This window comes from Muscardinus avellanarius (assembly GCF_963383645.1).
Source record: "Muscardinus avellanarius genome assembly, chromosome: 4".
Lineage (NCBI taxonomy): Eukaryota > Metazoa > Chordata > Mammalia > Rodentia > Gliridae > Muscardinus > Muscardinus avellanarius.
In genome coordinates this window covers 117,516,295-117,543,414 of record NC_137789.1, presented here as the reverse complement: position 1 = coordinate 117,543,414, position 27,120 = coordinate 117,516,295, and the positions used below count along the sequence as shown (strand labels likewise).

At 49.6% G+C, this 27,120-nt stretch overlaps 1 protein-coding gene across 1 annotated transcript in view; it reads right to left on the bottom strand.

Annotated features, from left to right (window-relative positions):
* Positions 1-27,120, bottom strand: part of TSPAN15 (tetraspanin 15) — a gene marked incomplete at both ends in the record, with an annotated part of 54,280 nt that overhangs the window by 15,456 nt on the left and 11,704 nt on the right. The window contains 2 exons of the mRNA XM_080693681.1: positions 1,894-1,968; positions 4,253-4,438. Coding sequence (XP_080549807.1) covers positions 1,894-1,968; positions 4,253-4,438 — 261 coding nt within the window. The remainder of the gene's footprint in view (positions 1-1,893; positions 1,969-4,252; positions 4,439-27,120) is intronic.

Below are 27,120 nucleotides of genomic sequence, written 5' to 3'. Positions count from 1 at the left end.
CAAGCCGGACCTGGGTTCCAGCCAGGAAATCACTAACCCGAAAACCTGGCTACCCAGAAGGGCACCGCCATGCACACATGAGTAAACATCCTCTCCCCTCAAGGCTACTGAAAAATGAATCAGTCTCCTAGATCTGCCAGCTCAGAGCAGATAGCAAGACTGGATTGACGTAGCCCCGAGCAGCCTCTACTTTGCTGTAGGGGTGTGTGTGTGTGTGTGTGTGTGTGTGTGTGTGTGTTACTGGGGATTAAACCCAAGAACATTTTACCTCCCCTTCGAGACACACTCCCAGCTTTTTTTATTTTTGGGTTGGAAACAGGGTCTTGCTATGTTGCTAAGGCTGTCCTTGAACCTGAGATCCTCCTGTCTCAGCCTCCCAAGGACTGGGATTACAGGTGTGTACTACCATGCCCAGTGTAGAAGGGCTTCTTCTGTGTACTGATGACTCCATCAATACAATGTGAATTGCCCCTCCCCTCTCCAGGGCTTGTCCAATAGGAAACAGACCCTTGGATTGCAGGTATGGAGACCCTTCTGGGGTTGGGTCCCACCTGAAGCCCAGGCAGAGCACACTGGCCCCTGCTCCCAGCTGAGCTGGAACAGCAGCCACACCCATGCTCAGTGGCAGGGGTCAGACACTGAGCTATTAGAGGGACCACACAGCCTAAGATATGGAATGACGACTGCTGCCTTGGGCTCAACTTCTAATGAGAAAGATAATTTGGCCATGGACCTGATTCACCATTCCAACAGCAACAGGAATGCTAGGAGCCCTGCTGTCTGCAATGGGCAGAGGTGGCAGCAGAGGAGGGACAGAGAGGCCTGGGCTTCTTGGACATGCCCTGCTCCTCAAGTTCTGCCTGCAACGCTGAAGCAGGATGAAGACAACAAAAGATCAGGGGGAAAAAGCAGAATCCTGGCTAAAAGGATTCTAGCTAGAAAAAGCTGCCCCAACTACCAGCTTCCTGTGGGACCCTGGACAAGAGGATCTAGTTAGGGCCCAGAATGTGCTGAGCTGTGCCAAGTTCCTCATATTCATTCTTTTATCCATCCTCACCCCAAACTTCATGAGCTAGAAACGGTGATCCCCTAAAGATCTGCTAGGTCAAGTGACTTGCCTCAGGTTATACATTAGTAGGGACACCTACATGTAGACTGAATGGAAGGAGACAGAGACCAGGAGCCATGAGAAAGGTCCAGCTGGACCAGGCCCTTGTTGACGAACCCTGCTGGGGCCAGGATGTCAGCCATTACCCTGTCTTTTTCCCTCACTTCTATACCTAACACAACAGTCTTGCTGGCACTACCTCCAAAGATACACCAAATCCCACCACAGTGGCCTAAGCCTATAACTTCTTCCTTCCCCTCTTCGCTGGACAACCACTGCAGCCTCCTGGCTGGTCTCCTGTACCAGCCCTTGCTTCCTTACCATCCATTCTCCACTTGGCAGCCAGAGTGAAATTAAACTGGGCTACAAACCTGCCCTGCATAAGACTCTCCAAAGCTTTCTTCTGCCTTTCAGAAACATCATGACCCCAGATGGGACCTTCCAGCTTTGCCTTCCGTCCCCCCCATTACTCACCCAATTGCCACGTGGCCTCCACACTTCCACACACCTGCCACACTCAGTCCTGCTCAGCTCCCTCTGCCTGGGCTGTGCTTGGCTGGATCTTCTCGATATCCAGCACATCCTCCCCCTCCCCCCCAGGCTCTCTCAGGTCATCCTGCTTCATCTTTTATTCTCCGGTTTACTTGCTCAGCGCCCATCTTCCCAGCAGAGTGGAGGCTCCGTGAGGATCATCCGTCCTGCTCACTGCAGCACCCGGTTCACAGCCCAGGGCACGTGGCAGGTGCTCAGTGCACATGCAGCTGATGATTGAGCCCCAGGCCCACCTGGTTCCGGAAGATCAAGGCCACCACACCACCAATGAGCTCCATGATGAGACAGATCCCAAGGATGTACATAAACTGGAAAACAAAATTCAGAGATTCACCTGGGAGTTTGGGGGGTACAGGAGGTGTGTGGGGTGCAGGGGAAGTGAGATCTGCTCTAAGGTCAAGCACAATAAGGAGAGTCACCTTCGTGGCAGCTCTCGCTGGCTCCTAGGCTTTCTGCCCTTCCCACTGGGAGAACACAGGACCCAGAAGGTCCAGGAGAGCCCATTTCTAGAGCCAGGGTCAGGAAGACTGACTTGGGCAGATTGTTACCCATGTGGGTCCCAGTGTGGCACGCGGGGTCCAGGTGGACATGCCAGCCCCCATAAGAGGAGCTGGGCTTGGTCCAGCACAGCCAGAGGGCAGAGGTGTATCCAGCTCCCCAAAGAGGTATCTCGGACCACCCAGGGTGGGTACCTAAAGCTTAGAGGACACACAGCCCTGCCTTCATCAATAAACAGACATTGTCCAACTTCCCGCCTCAGGCAACACCAGGACCCTGCTTCTGTGGGGTCACAAGGGTTCCAGATGATTGGAGACAGGGAGGTCAAGATACACCTCAGAGCAGAGTGAGGGGATCTGCCTACCTGGCGTGCCCTGCTTTGAGGCCATCCCTCACCAATAGAATGGGGATGCAGGTCAGGTTGACCACATTCCCTGACCCCAGAATGGACACACAAGCCAAGCCAGGCCTGCAAGAGCCTGATGGTCCAGCTGTGATCAGAAGCCTGAGGCTGCCAGTGACCACTACACAGGAAGCCAGAGCAGTGCTGGGTGGGAGCAGTTCCACTAGGAAAGGCTGCCCAGCTCTACCTGAGAGCCCTGAAGCCCGGCGCCGATGCAGGTCCGCCATGCGGGGCTACAGCTCAGAGCCCGTTCCTCTTTTCTTTCTTCCTTCCTTTCCTTTCTTTCTCTCTCTTTCTTTCTTTCTTTCTTTCTTTCTTTCTTTCTTTCTTTCTTTCTTTGTGTGTGGTACTGGGGATTGAACCCAGGGGCATTCTACTTCCAAGCTGCACCCCTGCCCTATTTTGTTTTTTTTATTTCGAAACAGGGTCTCACTAAGTTGAGGAGGGCTTCACTAAGTAGTTGAGGCTGGATACAAACCTGTGATCTTCTGTCTCAGCCTCCCAAGTACTGAGATTATACGCGTGTGCTGCTACACCTGGCTATATCCACTCCTTTTCTGTCTTTGTTTGAACTAATCTGAGTGTGGTTTCTCCTCTGGCAATTGAGGGTCGAGATGAACACAGAGGTTTTTTATGTTTTTATTTTTATTTATTTATTTATTTTTATTTTTAATTTTTTTATGGTACCGGGGATGGAACCCAGGGCCATTCTACCTTGGAACTACATTTCCAGCCCTCTTTTTTATCCTATTTTTTTTTTTTTTTGAGGGTCTAGGGATGGAACCGAGGCTCCGAGCTATACCCCCTGCCCTATTTTGTTTGTTTGTTTTTTTGGTGGTACTGGGGGTGGAACCCAGCGGCTTTTCTACCTCCAGACTATACTCCCAGACCTATTTTATACTTTATTTGGAAACAGGGTCTCACTAAGTTGCTGAGAGCCTCACTAAGTAGCTGAGGCTGGCTTTGAACCTGAGTGATCCTCCTATCTCAGCCTCCCACGTGCTGGGATTACAAGCGTGCACTACCATGCCCGGCTCTGTATTTTTTTTTTTTTTTTTTTTTTGGTGGTACTGGGGTTCCTGGAAGCCCTTCTACCTCCGGGCTACACTCCCAGACCTATTTTTACATTTTTATATTTGGAAACAGGGTCTCCTAAGCCAACGCGCGCGGCTGGCTTCGAACCTGCGCGATCCTCCTGTCTCTGCCTCCCAAGCGCGGGGATTATAAGCGTGCGCCACCATGCCCGGCTGTATTTTTATTTTGAAACAGGGTCTCACTAAGTTGCAGAGGGCCTCACTAAATAGCTGAGGTTGTCCGCAAACCGTGATCCTCCAGTCTCAGCCTCCCAAATGCTGGGATTACAAGCGTGCGCCACCACGCCTGGCTTATCCTTTATTTTGAAACAAGGTCTCACTAAGTTGCAGAGGACCTCACTAAGTAGCTGAGGCTGGCCAAGAACCTGTGATCCTCCTGTCTCAGCCTCCCAAGTACTGGAATTACAAGCCTGTGCCACCACGCCCAGCTGAACACAGAGTTTCAGTAGAAGAGTGTGCAAATTAGCTGTTATATGTAGACAAGGAGTGGCCTGGGCTCTTCTGGGTCACTATGGTTCCATGGGCTGGTCTAGGAGGAGCTGCCCAAGGGCCCAGGGGGTCAGGTCATTCTCCATGAGCTAGGCAGGGCCTACTCACCGCCTGGAGCAGGTACAAGTTGTCCCGGAGGGAAGCCAACACACCAATGAAGGAGACAATGAACATGATGACCCCCAGGAGGATGAGGATGATGGCCGGGGCCAGGAAGGCGCTCTCCAGTGTCTTGTACTTCTGCCGCTCGACCTCGGCATAGATCCCCACGGACAGGACCAGGGCCCCGATCAGCTGTGGAGAAGGCAGGCAGTGAGAGGACTCTGTGCCATCCCTCCAGCTTCCCACCAAAGGCTCGCCTAGGGCCGTGGCGCCTGCCACAGGGGCTCCCCCTGGTTGACACATGAGACCTGTGTCTCCTAGAATTTCTCTATTAAAGCCTTAACATTCCTGGCACCACAGCATGTGACTGTATTTGGAGATACGGCCTTTAAAGTGGCAATTAAGTTAAAATGAAGTCATTAGGGTGGCCCTAATCTACTAGGAGTAGCCTCCCATCCCCCATGGTACTGAGAATTGTGCCGAGATCCTCTGCTGTGAGCTATACCCTAGCTTTTTTATTTTATTATTTATTATTTTTATTTTACTATTTTTATTATTAATTTATTATTATTTATTTGTTTATTTATTTATTTGTGGCACCAGGAATGGAACCTAGGGGCTTTACCTCTGGGCTACACTCTCAGACCTATTTTATTTGGAAACAGGGTCTTACTGAGTTGCTGAGAGCCTCACTAAGTAACTGAGGCTGGCTTCAAACCTGTGTGATCCTCCTGTCTCAGTCTCCCAAGTACAGGGATTATGAACGTGCACCACCACATCTGGCTTTTATTTTTTATTTTGAAACAGAGTCTCACTAAGTCGCTGAAGCTGGATCCTTCTGTCTCAGTCTTTCAAGTGCTGGGATTATAGGCCTGCACCACTATGCCTGGCAATGGCGGGCACAGAGTTAGAAGAGATCAGGACACAGAAACACACAGACAGAATACCACGTAAAGACACAGGGAGAAGAAAGACATCTACAAGCCAAAGAGGGAGGCCTCAGAAGAAACTGACTCTGTCAGCACCTTGATTTTGAACTTCTAACCTCAAGAACTGTGAGAAAATAAAGACAGTGGTACCTAACGTTACAGCAGCTCTTGCTGGCTAATACAGACCCAATTTGGAGATGCCACTTTAGAGAAGGGTACTGGTAGGTCAGGAGACATGTCATTGGTTAGAGGGTCAGTAAACATGGGTTCTAGCCCCAGTTCTGCCATTTGCTATCCCAGGACTTGGACAGGCATCAACAACACAAACCTATGTTCTCATCTGAAAAATAGGTATAAACACACTCTCATCTGCCCTATTCATCCCAAAGCTCTTTGCAAGGCTTTAGCAAGACAATGGAAGCGGGAATTCTATAAACCTGAAAGCACAAGGCCACTATGATGTATATCAAACAGGCAGGCACCTGAAGGAAATTTCAGAGCTGCTCAGAGAGACAGACATTTCACACAGTATCAGAAACAAGGAATTTACTTTCAGGATGACCAATCGGGAAGACCAAAGCTTAGAGATATTTTGAGGGAATTTTTAAGTAGAATCCCCCTTGATCAACTTTTCTAACAGCCAGGAACTGGTGCACTCAATGTGAACTGGTTCTAGGACACAATGTAACTTCCATCAGGACAACCCAGGCTGCTCAGTGCTGTCAAACCCACTAAATGTGTGTACCGCATGGTGTTGGGTGGTTCTCACCACCTGTGAACTTCCTCCTGATATCCACATGGTCAACTCCCCTTCCTCCTTCTATCTTTGTTCAATGGTCACCTACTCAGTGAGGTTTTCTGGGGCCACCTCACATAGAAGTAGAAAGTCCCTCTTCATGAAACTCCTCATTTCTTTTTCCTGTTTTGTTTCTCCCCTTTATACTTACCATACTACATTATTATTATTGTTATTATTATTATTATTATTGTATTGGGAATGGAACGCAGGATCATTCTACCTTCAAGCTACACCCCCAGCTCTATTTTTTAGTCTTTTTTTATTTTTGAAATAGGGTTTCACTGAGTTGCAAAGGGTCAAAGTAGCTGAGGCTGTCTGAGAACCACCATCCTCCAGTCTCAGCCTCCCGAATGCTGGGATTATAGGCGTGTGCAACCACACCCGGCTCTACATTTTTTTTTTTTTTTTTTGTGGTACTGGGGTTCCTGGAAGCCCTTCTACCTCCGGGCTACACTCCCAGACCTACTTTTACATTTTTGTTTGGAAACAGGGTCTCCTAAACCAGCGCGCGCGGCTGGCTTTGAACCTGCGCGATCCTCCTGTCTCTGCCTCCCAAGCGCGGGGATTACAAGCGTGCGCCACCACGCCCGGCTCTCTACATTATTTTTTTAAATCACTTTTTGGCCGGGCGTGGTGGCGCACACTTGTAATCCCCGCGCTTGGGAGGCAGAGACAGGAGGATCGCGCAGGTTCAAAGCCAGCCGCGCGCGCTGGTTTAGGAGACCCTGTTTCCAAAATGAAAATGTAAAAAATAGGTCTGGGAGTGTAGCCCGGAGGTAGAAGGGCTTCCAGGAACCCCAGTACCACCAAAAAATAAAAAAAATAAAAAATAAATTAAAAAAAAATAAATCACTTTTTGTCTGTCTTCACGACCAAAACAGAAGTTCCATGACAGGAGGGGTTTTTCTACCATCTGGGGCATGCCCAGCATGCCGACAGCCCTGACACTGGCAAGTCGATGTTTACAACCAACATCTGTTGAATGAACATGCTGTGTTTTCCCACAGGGCCCTCAGATTTGAGTCAGACACTATTTACCCAGTCTCCTGCCTGTCCAAGGACTCCCGACTCTCCGGACCATACATTCCAGAGGGCAGGAAAAATCACCAGATAACTGAATTCTCACAGAGCTGAAGGCAGCCCGGGAGGGTAACTGGAAGTTGTGGTGCTAACAGCTAAGGTCAACTAAAGGAAATGAAGGATAATACAGACAGGATGTTGGCAAGAGATGCCAAGACACAGCTACCCCAAAGCCCCCATCCAGAACCCTGAGAGGCTGCCCTGAACTTACATCTACCCTAGTCTTCAGTTGGCCATAATGGGTTGGGGACAGTGGTACACACCTGAAATCCTATACTTGGGAGCTTGAGATGGGAGGATCTGGGGTTCATAGTCAGCATAGGCAACTTAGCAAGGCCCTCTGCAATTTAGTGAGACCCTATTTCAAATAAAAAATAAAATAGAGGTAGGGGACAGTAAAACACACCTGGACTCAACACCCAGTACCCCCTCACACACGTACGCACACATTGGCCAAGTCAGGCATGGTGGCACACACTCGTAATTCCAGTACTTGGGAGGCTGAAACAAGAGGATTGCAGGTTTTCAGTCAGCCTCAGCTACTTAGTGAGACCATCAGCAAATTAGTGAGACCCTATTTCAATATAAATAATAAAAAATAGGGCTGGGTGTGTAGCTTGGATATAGAATGCCCGAGTTCAATTCCTAGTACCACAAAAAAAATATGGCCATAACAGGCTCCTTATTAATCATCATGTACTCACAGAAGACAGAAGACCCCCCCATGACCAAGGCTGTTCTGGTAAAGGGAAGTGCTTACTTCCTCCTAAATTCTGACAAATGATGGGGACACGAGAAGTCACACAAATGGGGCTTCCTAAGTAGACACACTGCTGACAGGGGACTACCAGGAAAATGGCTCTCTGGGGCCCGGAACCCTGTTGTATCTTAAAGCTAAGTACCATTTCTCTTGGCTGGAAAGGGTAACTCCCCATAAGTCTAAAGCGCTTGCTGAGACATCCTCCGCCCCAGTTTGGGAGGAATGCCTGGGCCAGGAGGAGCTAAAGACATTCACATGCTTGGCCATCAGCCACTTACTAGCAAGTTGGCTGTATCAGGAAAAACAGGACATCATCAAAATTACCCACTGGGGTAAAATAAAATTTATAAGGCAGCAAATACTTATGTATACACACACACCCCTCTGCTTTAAAACAATGACTATAGGAAATATTTAAATCTACCTTAGACAGGGAAAGATTAACCAGAGGCTATCTGGTCAGTCAGGCTCCAAACCCTAGACCATGGTAAAATCAGTGTTCGTGGTCAACCTCAGCCCCACAGGCACTCTGAGGGTGGAGCTTTCTCTTCTGCTTAGTGAAAAGTATAATTCTCACCCTGTCTACTGAACCCACACGACTCTTCTATCTTAATCTTTTCAGAGCTGATTCCACGCAGCCAGGCGTGATGGCGCGCGCTTGTAATCCAAGTACTACTTGGGAGGCTGAGAGAGGAGGACCACAGGTTCACGGCCAGCCTCAGAAACTTAGTGAGGCCCTCCACTACTTAGCAAGATGCTCTTACAAAAGAGAGAATGAAAAGGCTGGGGGGTGCAGCTCAGAGGTAGACCGCCCCTGGGTTCAATCCCCAGAACCACACACACATATACAAAAAGAACCGAATCCATGCGCTTGCATGAGTTCTGTGCTTCCTGTGGTAGAAAAGGTTCTTCTCCAGCGAGACTAGAATGTGGGCCCTGACGTCTCCCCACCCTCGGGCCTATCTCCATCTCTCCTTCCTGCCTGGGGTTGTGTTTCTGCATCCAGGTGCTCAGCTTTGGAAACCATTTCCCAGACACCAGAGTCGTCTTTGGCCCCAGTTCTGACAGAACTGCCCTCAGTCCTCTGGACAGACAGTCAGTGCCTTCTATTTTCACAAGCTCCCGCGGGCCCAGGGACCACTTCAGAACAGCCTTGCTGGCAGGATATGAAGCTGCCCTTGGTCTGATCTCACTCCCCCACTAGAAAGCATTGCCATTTCCTGGCTAGATGGCCTGTGACATTTCCAGACCACAACGGCCATGGGAACAGCTCCCACGGCAAATGCACACACAGCCCTCCGACTCTCCCGCCACTGTGCACAGAGCCGTCACCGGACACCTCTCCTGGTCCAGCTGGAGGTGCAGCTGCCCCGCCCTCCCACAGCCCTGCGGGCGAGCCCCATGTGACCTCCCACAGGGCACAGGTGGATCCGGTCTCCTTATCCAAGTGTTCTCTGGGGCGGTGGATACCGGGAGAGGCCAACACAGACCTTCCCAGGAACTTCAAAATTTCCAGATGATATTTACATCCCTGATGACATCAGTTTATCCATCTGAGTAAAAATGATCCTTCGGTGCCAACACGCAATCCCGTCCGCTCCTCTTTGCTAATTATAGCCCTTCCCCAGGCAGCCAGCCACTCCATCCCCGGCCCAGGAAGCAAATGGCCCATTTGTCAAGCAGGACAGCTTCAGCTAAACAAGGCTGGGGGTGAGGAGGCATCATGCCCATCTTGGGCCATAGAGGGAAAGAAAGAACAGGCTGCTGGCAGGCCAGGGGCCAGGCCCAAAGGCTGAGGCTTTGTAACCACGCAGCATCTTCAGTGGACTGCAGGGGAGTCCTGTCACCCAGTGTGAGACAGCCTGAAGGTCCCCCTGCAGCCTGGGACTCAGCTTCCTCCTGTGCAGGCAGAAGCCTAGCTCTATGCAGCTGCTGGAAAGCAGGAGGTTCAGGGTGACATTCTAGCACCTGTGTGTCCTTCAGGAAGCCTCTGGTCACTGTCCTGGCTGGCACTGTCCTGGCTGGCTCACCCTCAGCTGGGGCAAAGCTATACAAGGTCCACTCTCATCCCCAAAGGCATATACCAGGCTCTACTGTATTCTGGCCTCTGGGGCAAGACTGGAGCAGGGAGAGTAAGAGACCCTTGAAATGACAGTCCTGTGGGTAGAATTCAGGGAGTCTTTGCATAGGGGCTGGGGGAAAAAGTCGCACCTAGCTAACCAGGCGTGGTGGTGCACATTTGTAATCCCAGCATTTGGGAGGCAGAGATAGGAGCATCGCAGTTTGCAGACAGCCTCAGCTACTTAATGAGGCCCTTTGCAACTCAGTGAGACCCTGTTTCAAAATAAAGAATGAAAAACAGGACTGGGGATGTAGCTCAGAGGTAGAATGCCCCAGTACCGGGGGTGGGGGGGAGTTGCACCTTTCCTTTTGTTAACCTCTGCTATGGTTTTAAAAGCCCATGTGGAAAGGCTTGCTCCCCAGCATGGTGCTCCTGGGAGGTAGGAGGCCGTTGGGTCACTGGGTCACTAGGGTAGTGCCCTTGAAGGAGACAGTGGGACTCCATCCTGATCCTCTTCCTCTTCTGCTTCCCTGGCTACGAGGTGAGCGGTTTTGCTCTAACACATGCTGCCTCACCACAGGGCCCAAAGCTACTGGACCAGTACATCATAGGATGGAACCTCCAAACATGTGAGCCCAAATCAACCTTTCCTTTCTGTAAGTTGATCATCTCAGGTATTTGTTATAGCAACAGAAAACTAGCATAACCTTTAACCGAAATACTACTTCCATTTTGAATGCAAGCAACCAACAGAGGCAGTTACCAACAACCGCGGCTTTGTTGCCAACAACAATCACATCACAGTGCGAATATCTTTTTTTTTTTTTTTTTTTTTTTTTTTTTTTTTTTTTTTTTTTGCGGGTTTGGGGATGGAACCCAGGGGCATTCGACCTCCAAGCTACACCCCTGCCCTATTTTTTATTTTATTTTGAAAGCAGGTCTCACTGAGTTGCAGAGGGCCTCACTAAGTAGCTGAGGCTGTCCGCGAACCACGATCCTCCTTCTCAGCCTCCCGAATGCTGGGATTACAAGCATGTGCCACCACGCCCAGCTCAGGTGCAAATATCTTAAAATATCATTATGTTCCTCCTTACTTCAGGATTATAGTAGTATTAGGCTCAGTGCTAAATCTTGTGATTTGATGCATCAATAAAGAATCATATTTGTTATTCTATCACAAATCTGCTTATACAATATTTTAATAATTTTATCTCAATATAAAAGTTTCTTTTGTAATCTGTGCATTTCATTGCACATTTAAATATCTTGTTCTGAGGACCCTAGAAAGCTGAGGGGGCTCCTGGTACCAAAAGCCCAGGGGAAACCCGACATCAATTCCTGCCCTGGAGAGACGCAGAGGACTCTGGGAATTGGCATAACAGTGAGAGGGAGGAGGGAGATGTCAGAACACCGGGATGGGCCTGCTGGAAAGCCCCCAAAATGCCTTCATTCTGGAACTATCTCATAATGCACCGAGGCCCCAAAGCTGAACTGGGCCAAAACAAAGGACTCTTCAGAGCCCCTAGCTTGCAAGGAGGTAGGGAACAGGAGCTAACCTCCAAGGCCCGAGGGACATTTTGAGTCAATGGGCTAGGAGGGCCCCTGCCTGTGGCCCAGAGAAACCCTGCTCTTCCCCTTCAGCAGCCTTTCTCCCAAAGTCAACCCTGCCTGGCCCTGGCCCAACCCAGGACAGACACGAGCTCAGCAGCTCTGTCCCAGCCTCTCTCCTGTACAGACCAGGTAGCTGGGAGGAGCAGCGAGAGGCAAAAGAAAAGACAGGAACTGGCGCTCTGGACCTGCACGCGCTAGCTCAGGGCCCTCGGCCACGTCACGTGCCCTCTCTTTTGGCCTCGTTTTTCACCTGTGAAATAGTAAAGCCTGCTGCTGCCAATAGAGGAACCGTGCTGTGCCTTTATCATCCCGCCCAGTGCTACACCTGCACCCCTCCTCACCCCTCCTCAACCACAAGAAGCGGGCAGTCTCGCTTCACAGACCAGATCAAAGGGGCTGAGCCTCACGGAGCGTGTGAGAGGGAGAGTCTGGATCCCAGCCCACGAGCTGTCTTCTTGTCTGTCACTAAAGCTCCTGGATGGGCCTCTCATGAAGCCCTGGGAGAGGACTGGTGTGAAACAGCTTTACAAAATGCAAAGGCGCTACAGAACTCTCTGCAGCGTTGGCAATGCCACTAGCCATCGGTGGCTACGAGGTCCTGGAACGTGGCTCAGGTGGCTGAGGAACTAAATTTGTAATTTTATTTTTATTTTAGGTATTTATTTTGTGGTACTGGGGATTGAACCCAGAGGCATTCTACCTCTGAGCCACAACCTCAGCCCTCTTTTATATTTGATTTTGAAATAGGGTCTCACTAAGTTATGGATGACCTCACGAGGTTCCTCTTGCTGGCCATGAACCTGTAATCCTCTGCTGTCTTAACTCCTACCGAGTGCTGGGATTATAGGTGTGTGCCACTGTGCCTGGTTTGCTTTTTTGTCTGTTTTCTTTTTTGGGTTTTTTTTTTTTTTTTTCAGAGATGTGATCTTAGCCAAGCTTGGTGGCACATACCTGTAATTCTAGTACTTGGGAGGCTGAGACAGAAAGATAGCAGGTTTGATGACAGCCTCAGTAAGTAGTGAGACTCTCAGTAACCAAGGAGACCCTGTTAAAAACAAAATAAAATATGGCTGGAAGTATAGCTCAGAGGTAGAATGGCCCTGGGTTCAATCCCCAGTACCACAAAAATAAATAAATTAAACAAACAAATAAACATGGGATCTTGTTGTGATGCTCAGACAGGCCCCAAACTCCTGGGCTCAAGCAATCCTCCTGCTCAGCTTCCCAAATAGACAGAACTACTGGCATGAGCCACTGCACGCAGCATGAATGTGTGATTTTACTTCATTTCCATTTCAATTTGACCATATGTAGCTAGCGGCCACTATTGGGCAGCAGAGCCTAGACAGTCCCTCACCCATTGTTGTCCCCCGTGGCTCCTTTCAGATGACAGGAACCACCCTTACTAAAGAATCACAGGCCGGGCGTGGTGGCGCACGCTTGTAATCCCCGCGCTTGGGAGGCGGAGACGGGAGGATCGCGCAGGTTCGAAGCCAGCCGCGCTGGCTTAAGAGACCCTGTTTCCAAAAGTTAAAAAGTATAAAATAGGTCTGGGAGTGTAGCCCGGAGGTAGAAGGGCTCCAGGAACCCCAGTACCACCAAAAATAAATAGATACATACATACATACATACATACATACATACATACATAAAATAAAGAATCACAGGCCCATCATCCTGCCAGCTAGAGGAGGCTCGACAGGCAGGAACCCACTCCATCGGGAAGAAACATCTCTCCTCCCACTTTCTCCAGAGAGTTCAGTTTTTGTCCTACTCCCCCCACCCCTAGGGAAAGCAGGACAGACCCAGTGCCCCCAACCCCACCGCTACAGGGTCTCGTTCCCGGAGGGCGCAGCCCCGCCTCCAGGACACCAGGGAGTGTTCTAGGTATGGGGCCTGGGCCTCCTGCTCCTGACCTGGCTCCTGCGCCACTGCAGGCAGCCTGTGCTTAAGGAACACGGCTCCTCCCCAACCCAACACACGGCCAGCTCCCGAGAAAGCAGCAGAGGTTGCCTCCCACTGCTGGCAACACAGCCGCCAGGGCCTCTGTCAGCAGGACCTTGCTGCCAACTCCACCTTGACCCTGGATAAGAAGGATGTCCTTTTAAAAAAAACAATAGATATCAAATTCAGAAATTTTGGTTTCTTATGATCCCCAGTCCTGGCACAGGCTGCTTCTGTGTTACTTTTAGTCATGTCATGGTACCACTTACTAACCAGTCCCCCGTCCTCACTGTGTGCCAAGCCACACCGCCACACCCTGCGGCCTCACACACACCTTTTGGGCCTGTTTCTGGATCTCTGCATCTTCCATTGGTCAGTTTGTCCCTAAACAAACCTCCCTATTGTGATGACGACAGGTGTATAGACCTGGCATCTGGTAAACCAAGTCCTACTTCCTGTCTTCTTCCTAAAAGTGTCCTGGGTCTGCATTCTTCCATATACATTTCAGAATAATCATATCAACATCTATGAAATAAACCACTGGGGTTGGACTGAAATCACATTGAACGCATAGCTCCCTTTGAGGAAAATTGACACTTTTGCTTCCTCAGGCCTTCTGGCCTCTGAGCATGTTGATCTCTCTCCTTTATGTACAGTTTTGTGTGTAGGGGGGTGGGTGTATACTAGGACTTGAACTCAGCCACACCTTCCAGCCCTTTTTATTTTTTATTTTGAAACAGGATCTTGCTAAATTGCCGAGGCTGGCCTTGAACCTGCTATCTTCCCAACTACTGGGATTACAGGGTTGTGCCACCACATCCGGCTTATGTACGTTGTCTTTATGTATGTCTTTAATAGTAGCACTGTCCACCTCCCTCAAGCTTTCCTATGTGGTTTGGCAGAGATAGAGAAAGGCTCCCAGAGCCATGCTGTAGCTGTCTGAGAAGGCGTCAGGGGAGGCCCACAGCAGAAACCAGAGCCACTGGAAAACAAGCTTGCCGAGGAAGCAGGCCGGGCACTCTATCTGCCAGCTGCCCCTCCTGCCAGCAGGAACCTGATTTAAAAGATTCCTACACGCACACACACATTCCAGGCTATGAAGGAGGTAAGCTGGGAGGTTTGCAAGCCCCACAGTTATTCAATCCAGCCAGGGCAGAGTGGAATTTCTCATTCAGAACAACAAAAAACATAGGAGGCTCGGCGCTAAGCACCAACCCAGCCGGGCCCTTCCTGGCCCTGTGTGAGAGCGTGCAGGTACAGTGGCAGGGGAGACCGATGGGCTCATCTGAGGCAAGATGCAGAGGGATCACTTCCTCCTGCAGAAACCAGAGCAGACCATGTGCATGGGCTTGAAGGACACACTGGGTTGACTTCGTGCGCCTGGGCTGTCCAGGAACACAGGGACCGCCCAGTACATCTGTTGGAGGAACGAATCCAAGAAACGTTACTGCTTCAGATGCTGCCGTAGCCCAAAGAAGGAGCTCCAGGGTGATCCCATCCCATAATAGAGGCCCAGGATAATAATGATTCATGCTGAGTGTGAAAACCATGAAACCAGCCACAAAGGGGCTGAACACAAATTCACCTCTACCCTACACCCCCACACACTTTCCTCCCTCTCTGGACCTCTCTGTATCCTTTGCAAACCACGAGTCTGAACCATGCCACTCGGAGCCTGCCCCCAGGGCAGTGCCCCCACAGTCCACGGGTAATGGTGCCTACAGAGTATCATCCCCATCACAGCCCTGCTGGGCCCCAAGCCAAGGGGCTCATTAGCCAGAGGCCAACCAGAGCAGAAGACAGTGTTCCCCAGGGCACCCTGGACGTCTGGCCATGGGGACATGGAGTTCCCAGCTCAGGCCACTGCAGGGAGCACCCAGGTGCAGGCATGGAGCTCTAGCTGAGGGCAGGAATGAAGAATGGAAAAGGGTTCTGGGATATGAGGTTGGGGGTTGGGGGATGAAGAGCCCCTGGGTGGGGGTTGCTTCCTGCTGGGGTAAGCATTAGGGCTACCCCTGTGCCAAGCACTCTGCTCAGCCCTCTCCCTGCTCCAGGGGCCCAGGCCTGCAGCCTCAGCACCGGCCTGCAGAGGCGCCACCTTCCACCGAGGAGGTTTCCAAGCAGGAGTAGGCAGGAGAGCCTGGGCCTCCCCGTTAGCACCCTTTAAAAGAAGATTTGAGGCCAGGTGTGCTGGTGCACGCTTGTAATGCAGTACTTTGGAGGCTGAGACAGGAGGATGGCAGGTTCAAGGACAGCCTCAGCAAGGATGGAGACCTTCGGCAACCTAACAAGACCCTGTTTAAAACAACAACAACAACAACAACAACAACAACAACAACAACAACAAAAATCAGGCTAGGAGTGTAGCTTGGCGGTAAAATGCCCCGAGTTCAATCCCCAGTAACACACACACACATACACACACACACACACACACACACCTGAAACAAAAAAAAAATGGAGATACAGGAGATGACATTCGTCCTGTATAGCGTCCTCCTTCTTGGGTCCCAGCAGCCTTTCAGCGCCCACACTTGGCCGGCAGGAACTGGCCCAGGCACCCTTTCTCTCCCACTGGCTGGCCTGGGTCTTTAGCAGAGTCTGCCTGAGGGTGGTCTCCGAGGGACCCAACTTGAGGACAGGAGGAACTCCAAGGGGTGAGGGTCCCTGTGAGAGGCCTTCCCAACCCCTCTGGGCTGCTGAGGGCGAGGTCCCTAACATGCAGGGAGCAGCCTGGAACAGGAGAAGGCAGGGGGACGGGGTGGGGGGCGGGGGGCTGAGGGAGGGAAGAGAGATGGCAATTCCTACAGTGCAAATTCAGCAACCTGGCTCGGCTGGCACACATAATTTAAGAGCTGTCTCTACACAATTTCGGCCATGATAGAAATTGCTAAGTATTCATGGTCCTTATTTTAATGTTTGATATCTGAGGAAAAAAATGAACCAAATAACTTTTTATATGTATGTGTGGCCCCTTGGTTCATTTTCCCCTCCAACTCCCGCCCCCCCCGCCATTTTTTTTTTTTTTGGGTGCTGGGGGGTAAACTCAGAGGCATATGCCTCTGAGCTACACCCCCAGCCCTATTTTATTATTATTATTATTATTATTATTATTATTATTATTATGGTACTGGGGGTGGAACCCAGGGACTTTCTACCTCCGGGCTATACTTCCAGACCTATTTTATATTTTTTATTTGGAAACAGGGTCTCACTAAGTTGCTGAGAGCCTCACTAAGTAGCTGAGGCTGGCTTCGAACCTGTGCGATCCTCCTGTCTCAGCCTCCCAAATGCGGGGATTACAAGTGTGCGCCACCACGCCTGGCAAATTTCTTTTTATTTTGAAACAGGAACTTGCTAAGTTGCTGAGGGCCTCACTAAGTTTAGAGGCTGGCCTAGAACATACGATCCTCCTGTCTCAGCCTCCTGAGTACTGAGATTATGGGTGCACACCACCGTGCCTGGCTTCATTCCTCCCACTTTGCACAGAACCCCACATCTTAACTAAGCCCTTTGCCACTGGGATTGGGAGGTGAAAGAGGCAGTCAGATCACAGCACCAGTGCCTGGCATGTGCAGGGCCTTAGAGACCAGAAAGTGCCAAGGGCTCTTGGCTCCAAAGAGGTCCAAGGGCACTGGAGGAAAAGAGGCAATGTTGCCGGAAGGGGCTGAGCTGGGGCAGGGAGGTCTCAGACTCTAGTCCCAGCTCTGCCACCTGTCCCTTGGTACCTTGGGCACGCCCCTTCCCTCTCTGGGTCCGCTCCCCTTACTGTCCCTCTGCCGCCCCAGCAGGCCTTGGACTCGGGCTCACTTAGTTCCTCCAGCAACTCCATGAAGATGCACACGCTGGCACGAGTCCTGCACAGGCCCACAGTGCCTTTCCATCTGGCCCAAGGATTTCGCCATCCTGCCCGGGCAGCGCCCTGAGGGGCACAAAGCCTTGATCAAGGCGCACCCCTCCAGCACCTTCCCACAGCAGCCTCAGGAAAGGAGACCAACTGCTCTTTGAAAATACTAAAGCCAAGCCGGGTGTGGTGGCGCACACTTGTAATCCCAGCATTCGGGAGGCTGAGACAGGAGGATCCGGGTTTGCGACCAGCCTCAACTACTTAGTGAGGCGCTTTGCAACTTGGCGAGACCCTGTTTCAAAATAAAGAATAAAAAATAGGGCTGGGGGTGTAGATCGGAGATAGAATGTCCCTGGGTTCCATCCCCAGTACTGCAAAACACACACACACACACACACACATAACAAAACAAAAGAACAAAAAGAAAATACTAAAGCCATCCTCTGAAGCCCAACTCAAAGTCCTCCCCCCAAGGAGGCTTCCAGGACCACCCCGGCCGTTAGGCTCCCTCCCACATCTCAACGCCAGTGAACTGACAGCAGGAAGCCCTCGCTGCTGCTGATCTTAACAGCGTTGACGATGGCCACCGTTGATGATGGCCAGGTGTCTATCACCTGCCGCCGGCAGGACGTGGGGCAGGATTCAGTAACTCCATAGCCCCCGCGTACTGTCAAGTGTGCCACAGAAGTTTACAAGAAGTTCTGTGCATTACCTCCCAGACCACACGCAACACGGAAGCCTTTGGAAAGCGGCTATGAGGTAAGATAGGAGAAATAAAACATTAGGTAGAAAGGAGATGAACTGGAAAGGGGAGAGATGGTTTTAAAATCTAGAAACTTCATAATCCGTAACTTCACTTCTAATCACAATGGCCTATCTGGCCTGTCCTTTTAAGAAAGATCCTGCACTTCTTAATCATAATGGCCTATTTTCACACCTGCGATTCCTGGGAAGCTCAGTAAACGAAGAATCTCCAAGAAATCTGACCTTTGATCAAGCCCGCGCATCACCCAGCACCCACCCATGAAGTGGCCGGAACCTGAGGATTCGAAAAAAGTCCACCAGTCACGCCACATCACCCCATCCCGGCCATGTGCCCCTCGTAAGCCCCCTCAGGGTCCCCTACAAAGAAGGACTGGAAAGACCCCAAGTGCTCTTGAGATGCATCCTTCACTTTCCCTAAATAAACCTCTGTCTTGTCCCTGACTGGAGTGTGCTGAAATTCTTTCCTGCCACGGAAAACAAGCACCCTTAGGTGAATTCCTAGGTGAGGAATGGAACCCTCTCCGCCCTGTTGTTAGCCAAGCCAATTCACAATGGCTGAAACAACCACAACTCAGCACAGCACCCCTGAAGCAAGATACTTTGCGAAAGCTCTCGGAAGCCAGCAGGTGCTCAGTGTTACTTCTTCACGGGTAATCATGAGGCGCTGCAGAACTAAGAAGCCAGAAACCATTTCCCCTTTAGAGCCACTTTGGTCCAAGATTAATTTCAGGGAAGGAGAAGAATCCCCTATCTGAATTACAACACTCACCGATTCAACATACACTCAGCAAGCACCGACTGTGCAGGCACCAGAATGAACAGGTAAGACCTCCTTCCTCCATAGGGAGCCCAGCCTAGGGAGGCACACACGGCCCACCATGGCAAAGTTGGGTAAACTGAGGTAGAAGCAGTGGAGTGTGCAGAGGAGCCAGAGATGAGGCACGCTAAGCCAGATGTGGGAGAAGCAGGGACGGCTTCCTGGAGGAAGAGATGTTTGAACTGAATCAACTTACTGTTCTAGAAGGAATTTTCTTAGATGGACATAGGTGCACACAAAGCTATCATGGGGACAGCAGGCTACCGTGGCTGGAGCCAAGGGCGGGCAGAGGATGAGCACGGGGACAATGACAGCAGGCTCACAGAAGCCACCAAGGCCGGGGCTCAGGAGTCAAGACAAGAAATCCATTGCAGTTATTACACACAGCACTGATGTAAGCCAGCAGTTCTCAAAGTCTGGTTTCAGAACTCCTTTTTACAATTAAAAATCTTGGAGGATTCTGGAGCTCCCATTTTTTTATGGATGACATCCATCAATCATGTACCATAAATTAAAACAGATATTTTAAAGATTTATTAGCTCAGCCAAGCGTGATGACACACACCGGTAATTCCAGCATTTGGGAGGCTGAGACAGGAGCATCGCAGGTTTGAGACCAGTCTTAATAGCTCAGCGAGACCGTGTTTCAAAATAAAATGTTTTATAGTACTTGGGCGGAGGCTGAGACAGGAGGCTCAAAGCTTCACAGCCAGCAACTTGGTGGGGCCTAGTAACTTAGTGAGACCCTGTTTAAAAATAAAGAATAAAAGATAGGCCTGGGGATGTAGCTTGAAGATAGAATGCCCCTGGGTTCAATCTCTAGTACCAAGAAATAAATAAGTACTTATTTATTAATTCATTTAGAAATAACAATAGGTTTATATGTTAACATAAATAGTACATTTTTCATTATAAAAATTTTTTAGAGCCAGGTGTGGTGGCGCACACTTGTAATCCCAGCATTCAGGAGGTGGAGACCAGAGGATATTGGTTCTCAGACAGCCTCAGCTACAAAGTGAGGACCTTTGCAACTCAATGAGATACTGTTTCAAAATAAAAAATAAAAATTAGGGCTAGAAGTGTAGCTTGGAGGTAGAATTCCCCTAGGTTCTATCCCTAGTACAAAAAAAAAAATTAGAAAAAGAAGACTGAGATGACGAGCTGGGCGTGATGGCACAGGCTCGTAATTCCAGCATTTGGGAGGCTGAGACAGGAGGATCACAGTTTGCAGACAGCCTCCGCTACTACTTAGTGAGGCCCTCTGCAACTCAGTGAGACCGTGTTTCAAAATAAAGAAAAAAGATAGAGCTGGAGTGTAGCTCAGAAGTAGAATGCCCCTGGGTTCCAAGGGCAAAAAAGAAGTACCTAGTACGAAGAAGAAGGAGAAGGAGGAGGACAAGAAGGAGGAGGAGGAGGAGGAGGAGGAGGAGGAGGAGGAGGAGGAGGAGGAGACAACAACAATGACTGGGATGAGTGGCATAGGTTTTACATTTTTACAAATATTATGTTTCATGTTGCTGCAATATTAATATTTGGCTGATAAGAGACTGATTAGAAATCCTCATATCTAGCCGGATATGGTGGTGCACGCCTGTAATCCCTGCGCCTGGGAGGGAGGTGGAGACAGGAGGATCGCGCACGTTCGGAGCCAGCCGCGCTGGTTTAAGAGACCTGTTTCCAAATAAAAAAGTATAAAAATAGGTCTGGGAGTGTAGCCCGGAGGTAGAAGGGCTTCCAGGAACCCCAGTACCACCAAAAAAAAAAAAAAAGAAATCGTCATGTCTGCTCCTCATTCCATCCATTGCCACAGCTGCCACGCTCCTCTGAAACGCACCACAGGCCCTGAGAGGATGAGAGTGGGATGTCAGTATTCCCATGAACGTGTTTTGATCTCATGGACCCCCAGAAAGGAGACCCAGAGCTTCCTGGACCCACTTAGAGGACCACTGTGCTCAGACTGCGGATAAGCCCAAGGCAGCCACCCAAAGGCAAACCCCCAACTTTGGTACATCTCAAATTCTAGTTGGGGAGAGATAATTTTTAAAAATATGTAATGTGTTCTAAGTGCTCTGGAGAAAACTAAAACAAGAAAGCGGGCTGGGAAGGCTGGGGGAGGGGCCAGTGGTGTGGCTAGGGAAGGTGACATCTGGGGGAAGAGAGGGTCCATGCCACGTTGTCAACACTGGTGAGAGTTGGGGCGGTTCTCCAGGATGCGGGGGAGGAGCCCTCTGCAGAGCCGAGATGAGGGTGCAGGTCCAGGTGGGCACTTCTGGGCCACCGAAAAGTCTCTGACTTTTGCTCTGAGTGGGTACAGATGCTGTAAGTTTGCAGCCCTTTTTAAATTATTATTTTGCTGGGCGTAGTGGTGCACGCTTGTAATCCCAGCGCTTGGGAGCCTGAGACAGGAGGATCGCACAGGTTCGAAGCCAGCCTCAGCTACTGAGTGAGGCTCTCAGCAACTTAGTGAGACCCTGTTTCCAAATAAAGTATAAAATAGGTCTGGGATGATAGCCCAGAGGTAGAAAGCCCCTGGGTTCCACCCCCAGTACCTAAATAAATAAATAAATAAATAATTTTGAAACAGGGTCTCACTCTGTTGCCCAGGCTGGCTTGGGATTAGCAATCCTCCTGCCTCTGCCTCCAGAGTAGCTGGGATTACAGGCATGTCACCAGTGCCTGACTGGGATTTTTTAAAGGATATTCACTTGCTGTGCCGGGAACAGACTGGGGGAAGGAGGTGAGGTGAGAGGCCAGTCAAGAAGCGCTCACAACCGACAAGACACAAGGTGATAGTGACCTGGACCACGGGATGGAGGGGGCATAGAGGTGTGGAGAAGGAGGCAGGCCTGACCAACTTTGACGCTGAATAGGAAAACCAGTGAAACAAGGTAAGCAGGGTAGACACACACTCAGCACTTCCAAAGATTCTGTCACCAGCAAAACATCCATGCAGCCCAAGTGTCACCCACAGCCTGCATCTCCATTCTCTGGGGCAGGTGCTAGGAGAGGGCTGGTCGTCCAATTCAGGACGGCCAGGCAGCACACGGCTCCGAATGTGGTACCCTGCACCTCCCACAGCATCGCCCCCCGGGGGATCGCTCTTGCCCGAAACATGTGGCCTGAACCTAATTATCAAGAAACCTCAGAGCAGATCCAGATGTTCTATAGATCCAGGGCTTCAAAGGATTAAAAAAAAAAGTGATGGTCGACATGTGGGGAGATTAAAGAGCCACACAGCAACCAAAAGTAATGTGTAACTGCCGCAAAGGACATGTGGGGAGGGAGGGGCTTTCCAACATCTACAACCAAGTCTCTGTCCAGGAACACAGCTGCTGTTCTGTGATTGAATCCAGTTCTGACACTCTCTGGAGTTAGCATCAGACCCTGCAAATCCCACAGGACTGTTCCACCTTCGGGAGCCAATTGCAAGAATGGGCCTAAAAGTCTAGCAATAAATCGGGGTTCCCGTGACTCTTCCCTTGAGTTCAATAATTTGTCAGAAGGGCTCACAGAACTCAGGCAAACACTCTACCTGCATTAGCCAATTGATTATAAAGGACACCAGTCAGGAAGCCAGATGCTAGAGATGCACAGGGCACTGTGGCGGAGCGGGGAGGCAGAGCAGAGATCTGCCCCTCTCCAGGGCAGCAGCCACCTCCCAGCTCATCCAACCTCACGGTTCAAAAATCTCTTCATAGCTGGGTGTGGTAGCACACCCTTGTCATCTCAGTATTTGGGAGGGTGAGTCAGGAGGATCGCAGGTTCTCGGCCAGCCTTAGCCACTTAATGAGACCCTGTTTCAAAATAAAAAATAAAATAGGGCTGGGAGTGTAGTTCAGAGGTAGAATGCCTCTGGGTTCAATCCCCAGTAACCAAAAAAAAAAAAAAAAAGTCCTATCAGACTGGAATCTCCAGCTCCTTGCCCTTCCTGAGGTTGGTAGGTTGGCCTGAACATCCCAGGCCCCTATAATCCGTTTGCCTTTCCAGGACTGACCTCCCTGAGACCCTAGAGGCCCCATCCTAGACCACATCACTATAAACATAGGTGCCATGAAATGGCCCCGTGATAACAAAATATACTCAATCAGGAAATTCCAAGGATTTTTTGTTTTGTTTTATTGGTTTTTTGGTTTTTTTTTTTTGTTGTTTTTTTTTTTTTTGTGGTACTGGGGTTCCTGGAAACCCTTCTACCTCCGGGCTACACTCCCAGACCTATTTTTATACTTTTTTTAAAATTTGGAAACAGGGTCTCTGAAACCAGCGCGGCTGGCTTCGTCGAACCTGCGCGATCCTCCTGTCTCCAAGAGTGGGGATTACAAGCATGCGCCACCACACCCGGCGAAATTCCAAGGATTTTAGGTGACCTCTACCAGTAACTGGGGACAAAGACTAAACATATAGTTGGTCCTCCATTATCTGTAGATTCAACAATGGATTTAAAATATTCCAAAAGTGGGCATGGTGGTACACAGCTATCATGCCAGTACTTGAGAGACTAAGACAGAAGGAGAACAGGCTCTAGATCAGGCTCAGCTACTTAGCCAGACCCTGTTCAAAAATAAAAAAAGATTGAGGATGTAGCTCAGAGGTACAATGCCCCTGGGATGAATCCCCAGGAACAAATAAAAAAATAAATGAATAAATGAATAAATAATACTGGAAAATTGTGTCTGTGCTGAACATATAAAGACTGACTTCATGTTGTTATTCCCTAAACAATATAGTATAACAATTAGCTCACACGGCATTCACATTGCATTAGGTATTATAAGTAATCCAGAGATGAGTTAAAGAATGTGGAGGGTATGTGTAGGCTACATGAAAACACTGTGCTATTTATATGAGGGGTTTGAGCAACCTCCAATTTTGATATGGGGGTCCTGGAAACAATCCCCTCAAAATCTGAGGGCTGAGTGCATTTCTTATTATAACACAGGGAACCACTGGAGAAGCTTGACCATGGACAGAGCATGGGATTCTGGCTCAATTCCCTGTGATCTTTTCCAGACAATGGTGGTGTGTGAAGGAATGCCTGTTTGGGGACGCTGAGCCCAGGATACGCAGGGGTGACTGTAGCTTCCTTTCAGCTCCATTGGCAAATCAGAAGTGGTTAAGAGAGACACTAAGGAAAGATGGTACTAACTGACAACTCAAAGGTGGGCAAGTGTTCTTTGAACTCAACTGTTCTTTCTTTCCTTCCTTCTTTCTTTCTTTCTTTCTTTCTTTATTTATTTTGGTGGCACTGGGGTTCCTGGAAACGCTTCTACCTCCGGGCTACACTCCCAGACCTATTTTTTATATTTTTTTTATTTGGAAACAGGGTCTCTTAAGCCAGAGTGGCTGGCTTCGAACCTGCGCGATCCTCCTGTCTCCGCCTCTCAAGCGCCGGGATTATAAACGTGCGCCACCACACCCGGCTGAACTCAACTTTTTTGTGTGGGTTTAAATTTTCAAAAAATAAGCCAGGCGTGGTGGCGCACGCTTGTAATCCCCGTGCTTGGGAGGCGGAGACAGGAGGATCGCGCAGGTTCAAAGCCAGCCGCACTGGCTTAAGAGACCCTGTTTCCACATAAAAAAAAAAAAAAGTATAAAAATAGGTCTGGGAGTGTAGCCCGGAGGTAGAAGGGCTTCCAGGAACCCCAGTACCACCAAAATAAATAAATAAATAAATAAATAAATAAATAAATAAATAAATTTTCAAAAACAAACCACAGCTCATTTCCATGCCAGGTGAATTTCGGAGGTACTGACTGGGGGCTTCTGCAGCAACTTGGTAGTGTGCCCCAGCTTGTAGGAAAGGAACCCAGGTAGTGTGCCCCAGCATCGGAACCCAGGATCCAAGAGCACTGCGCCCAGGCAAATGGGCACACTGACTTCCCGAAGCCGCTGTAGCATCCCCAGCAGGCTGGGTCTCCCCAAGGAGCCTGGGTCTTGATGCTCTTCTGAGGGTCTCTTCCCAACGAGCGTGTGTGGTGATTAAGGGTGGGCACTCAGAGGGTCTGCCAGGCTTCAGGCCATCAAGTAAATCTTTCTAGCAGGAAGGTCTTCCAAGGTAGAGAGAGGCTGTGTGAGCAGAAGGCCCACGGGGCCAGTAAGCCTCTCCTGTTCTGCTTTCTGAATTTCTCATAAGCAAGGAGAAGACACGGCCCCTGCAGATCAAGGCAGATCAGGCACAACAGAGATAGGCAATACACGAGGGCCCTCCCCGAAGAGGTACCTATTGTGTTTCAGATGCACTGGGACCCTTAATGTCAAAGGAAAATCGGTTGCAGTAGGTGCACCGTGATACTAGCTCCTGACCGGTTTTTGTAACATATGAGAGACATTTTAGGGACAATTGGAGGACTTTTGATACAAACATTTTTGTATTTTCTTAGGCATAGAAATGGTGACGCACTTGAGAGGCTGAGACAGGAGGATCCAGGTTCACAGCCAGCCTCAGCTACTGAGTGAGGCCCTCTGCAACTTAGTGAGACCCTCTTTCAAAATAAAGAATAAAATAGGGCTAGAGGTATAGCTCGGAGGTAGAATGCCCTTGGGTTCAATCCCTAATACCACAAAAACAAAAAGAAAAGATAAAGAAAGAAAAGAAAGAAAGAAGGGAGGGAGGGAGGGAAGGAAGGAAGGGAGGGAGGGAGGAACATGCTTCTGTAATCCCAGTACTTCAGAGGCTGAGATAGAAGAATCACAGGTTCAAGCTCAGCCTCAGCAACTTAGCAATGCCCTCGGAACTTAGTAAGACCTTGTTTCAAAATAAAAAATAGCCGGGCGTGGTGGCGCACGCTTGTAATCCCCGCGCTTGGGAGGCGGAGACAGGAGGATCGCGCAGGTTCGAAGCCAGCCGTGCTGGCGTAAGAGACCCTGTTTCAAAAATATAAAATAGGTCTGGGAGTATAGCCTGGAGGAAGAAGGGCTTCCAGGAACCCCAGTACCACCAAAATAAATAAATAAATAAATAAATAAATAAATATAAAAATAAAAAATAAAAATAAAAATAAAAAAAATAAAAAGGTCTAGGAGTATAGCTCAGAGGTAGAACACTCTGGGTTCCATTCTCAGTACCACTAAATAAATAAATTTAAAATGATGTTATATCTCATCTTTTTTAAGGCAATACATCCTGACCTATTTGAGGTGAATTCTTATGCCTGCAACTTACTCTGCAATGGCCAAATATTAAAATTATTGGTTCCAAGCAGTGACCATATGAGCGCCCATTTCATCATTCCTTCATCTCTTCCATAAGTTTGAATCATATACAATAAAAACTAGGAGAGCAAGCAAGGGCCGGTCCCTGTGTTTCCCAGGAGGAAGCCTGCTTGAGTTGTCTCTTACCAGATGCTCCAGATGGACTGGCGGGGAAGTCTCAGGGGTCACAGTCAGGCCTCTGAGGTGGGGCCTCTGGCCTGGAATTAATGCCCAAACCAGGTATTTCACTAACTGCTGACTAGAGCTAAATACAGGCTACAACAAGAACATACTATTATACATCAAGTGAGCCTACTACAAAACAGGATGCCGGGGACTTTTTTTTTTTTTTTTTTTTGGTGGTACTGGGGTTCCTGGAAGCCCTTCTACCTCCGGGCTACACTCCCAGACCTATTTTATATTTTTGAAACAGGGTCTCTTACGCCAGCGCGGCTGGCTTCGAACCTGCGCGATCCTCCTGTCTCTGCCTCCCAAGTGCGAGGATTACAGGCGTGTGCCACCACGACCGGCTGGATGCCGGGGACTTTAAACATGGGTCTCGCTGCGCAGAGGAAGGAGACCTAAAGGACAGAGAGGGTGGCTCGGCACCTTGAATCCTTCCTCTCCTGCTTTGAGAAAATAAGGACAAGGGAGATGCCCACAAGGAACGAACGAGACAGTGAAACCCGGGTGCTGAGGGAGGAGGGCAGGCCACAGAGAGCCTCCCTGAGGACTGGACTGGAGTGCCCTTGTAAGAGCACCGACCTGCTGGGCGCACTCACCACTTGGGAGCTGGATGGTGCTAGACAGCCCACATCCCTCTCTGAACGCTCATCCTCTCCATTCAGAGGATCCCCTGAGATGGCCAAGCTCCTCTGTAAACTGTGAAGTGCAGCGAAATACAATAAGCATCCCTATTCTTTCTTTCAAAGTCAGCCAAGGTTAGGCTATGTTCTGACTTCAGGTGCCCAGGACCAAAGTCCTCAAGGAACAGGAAGCAGCCTCAGGAGCTTGCATGCCGCCTTCTCTCATGACATGGGCCACGTTGTGCAGCTACTCATACTAGAATTAT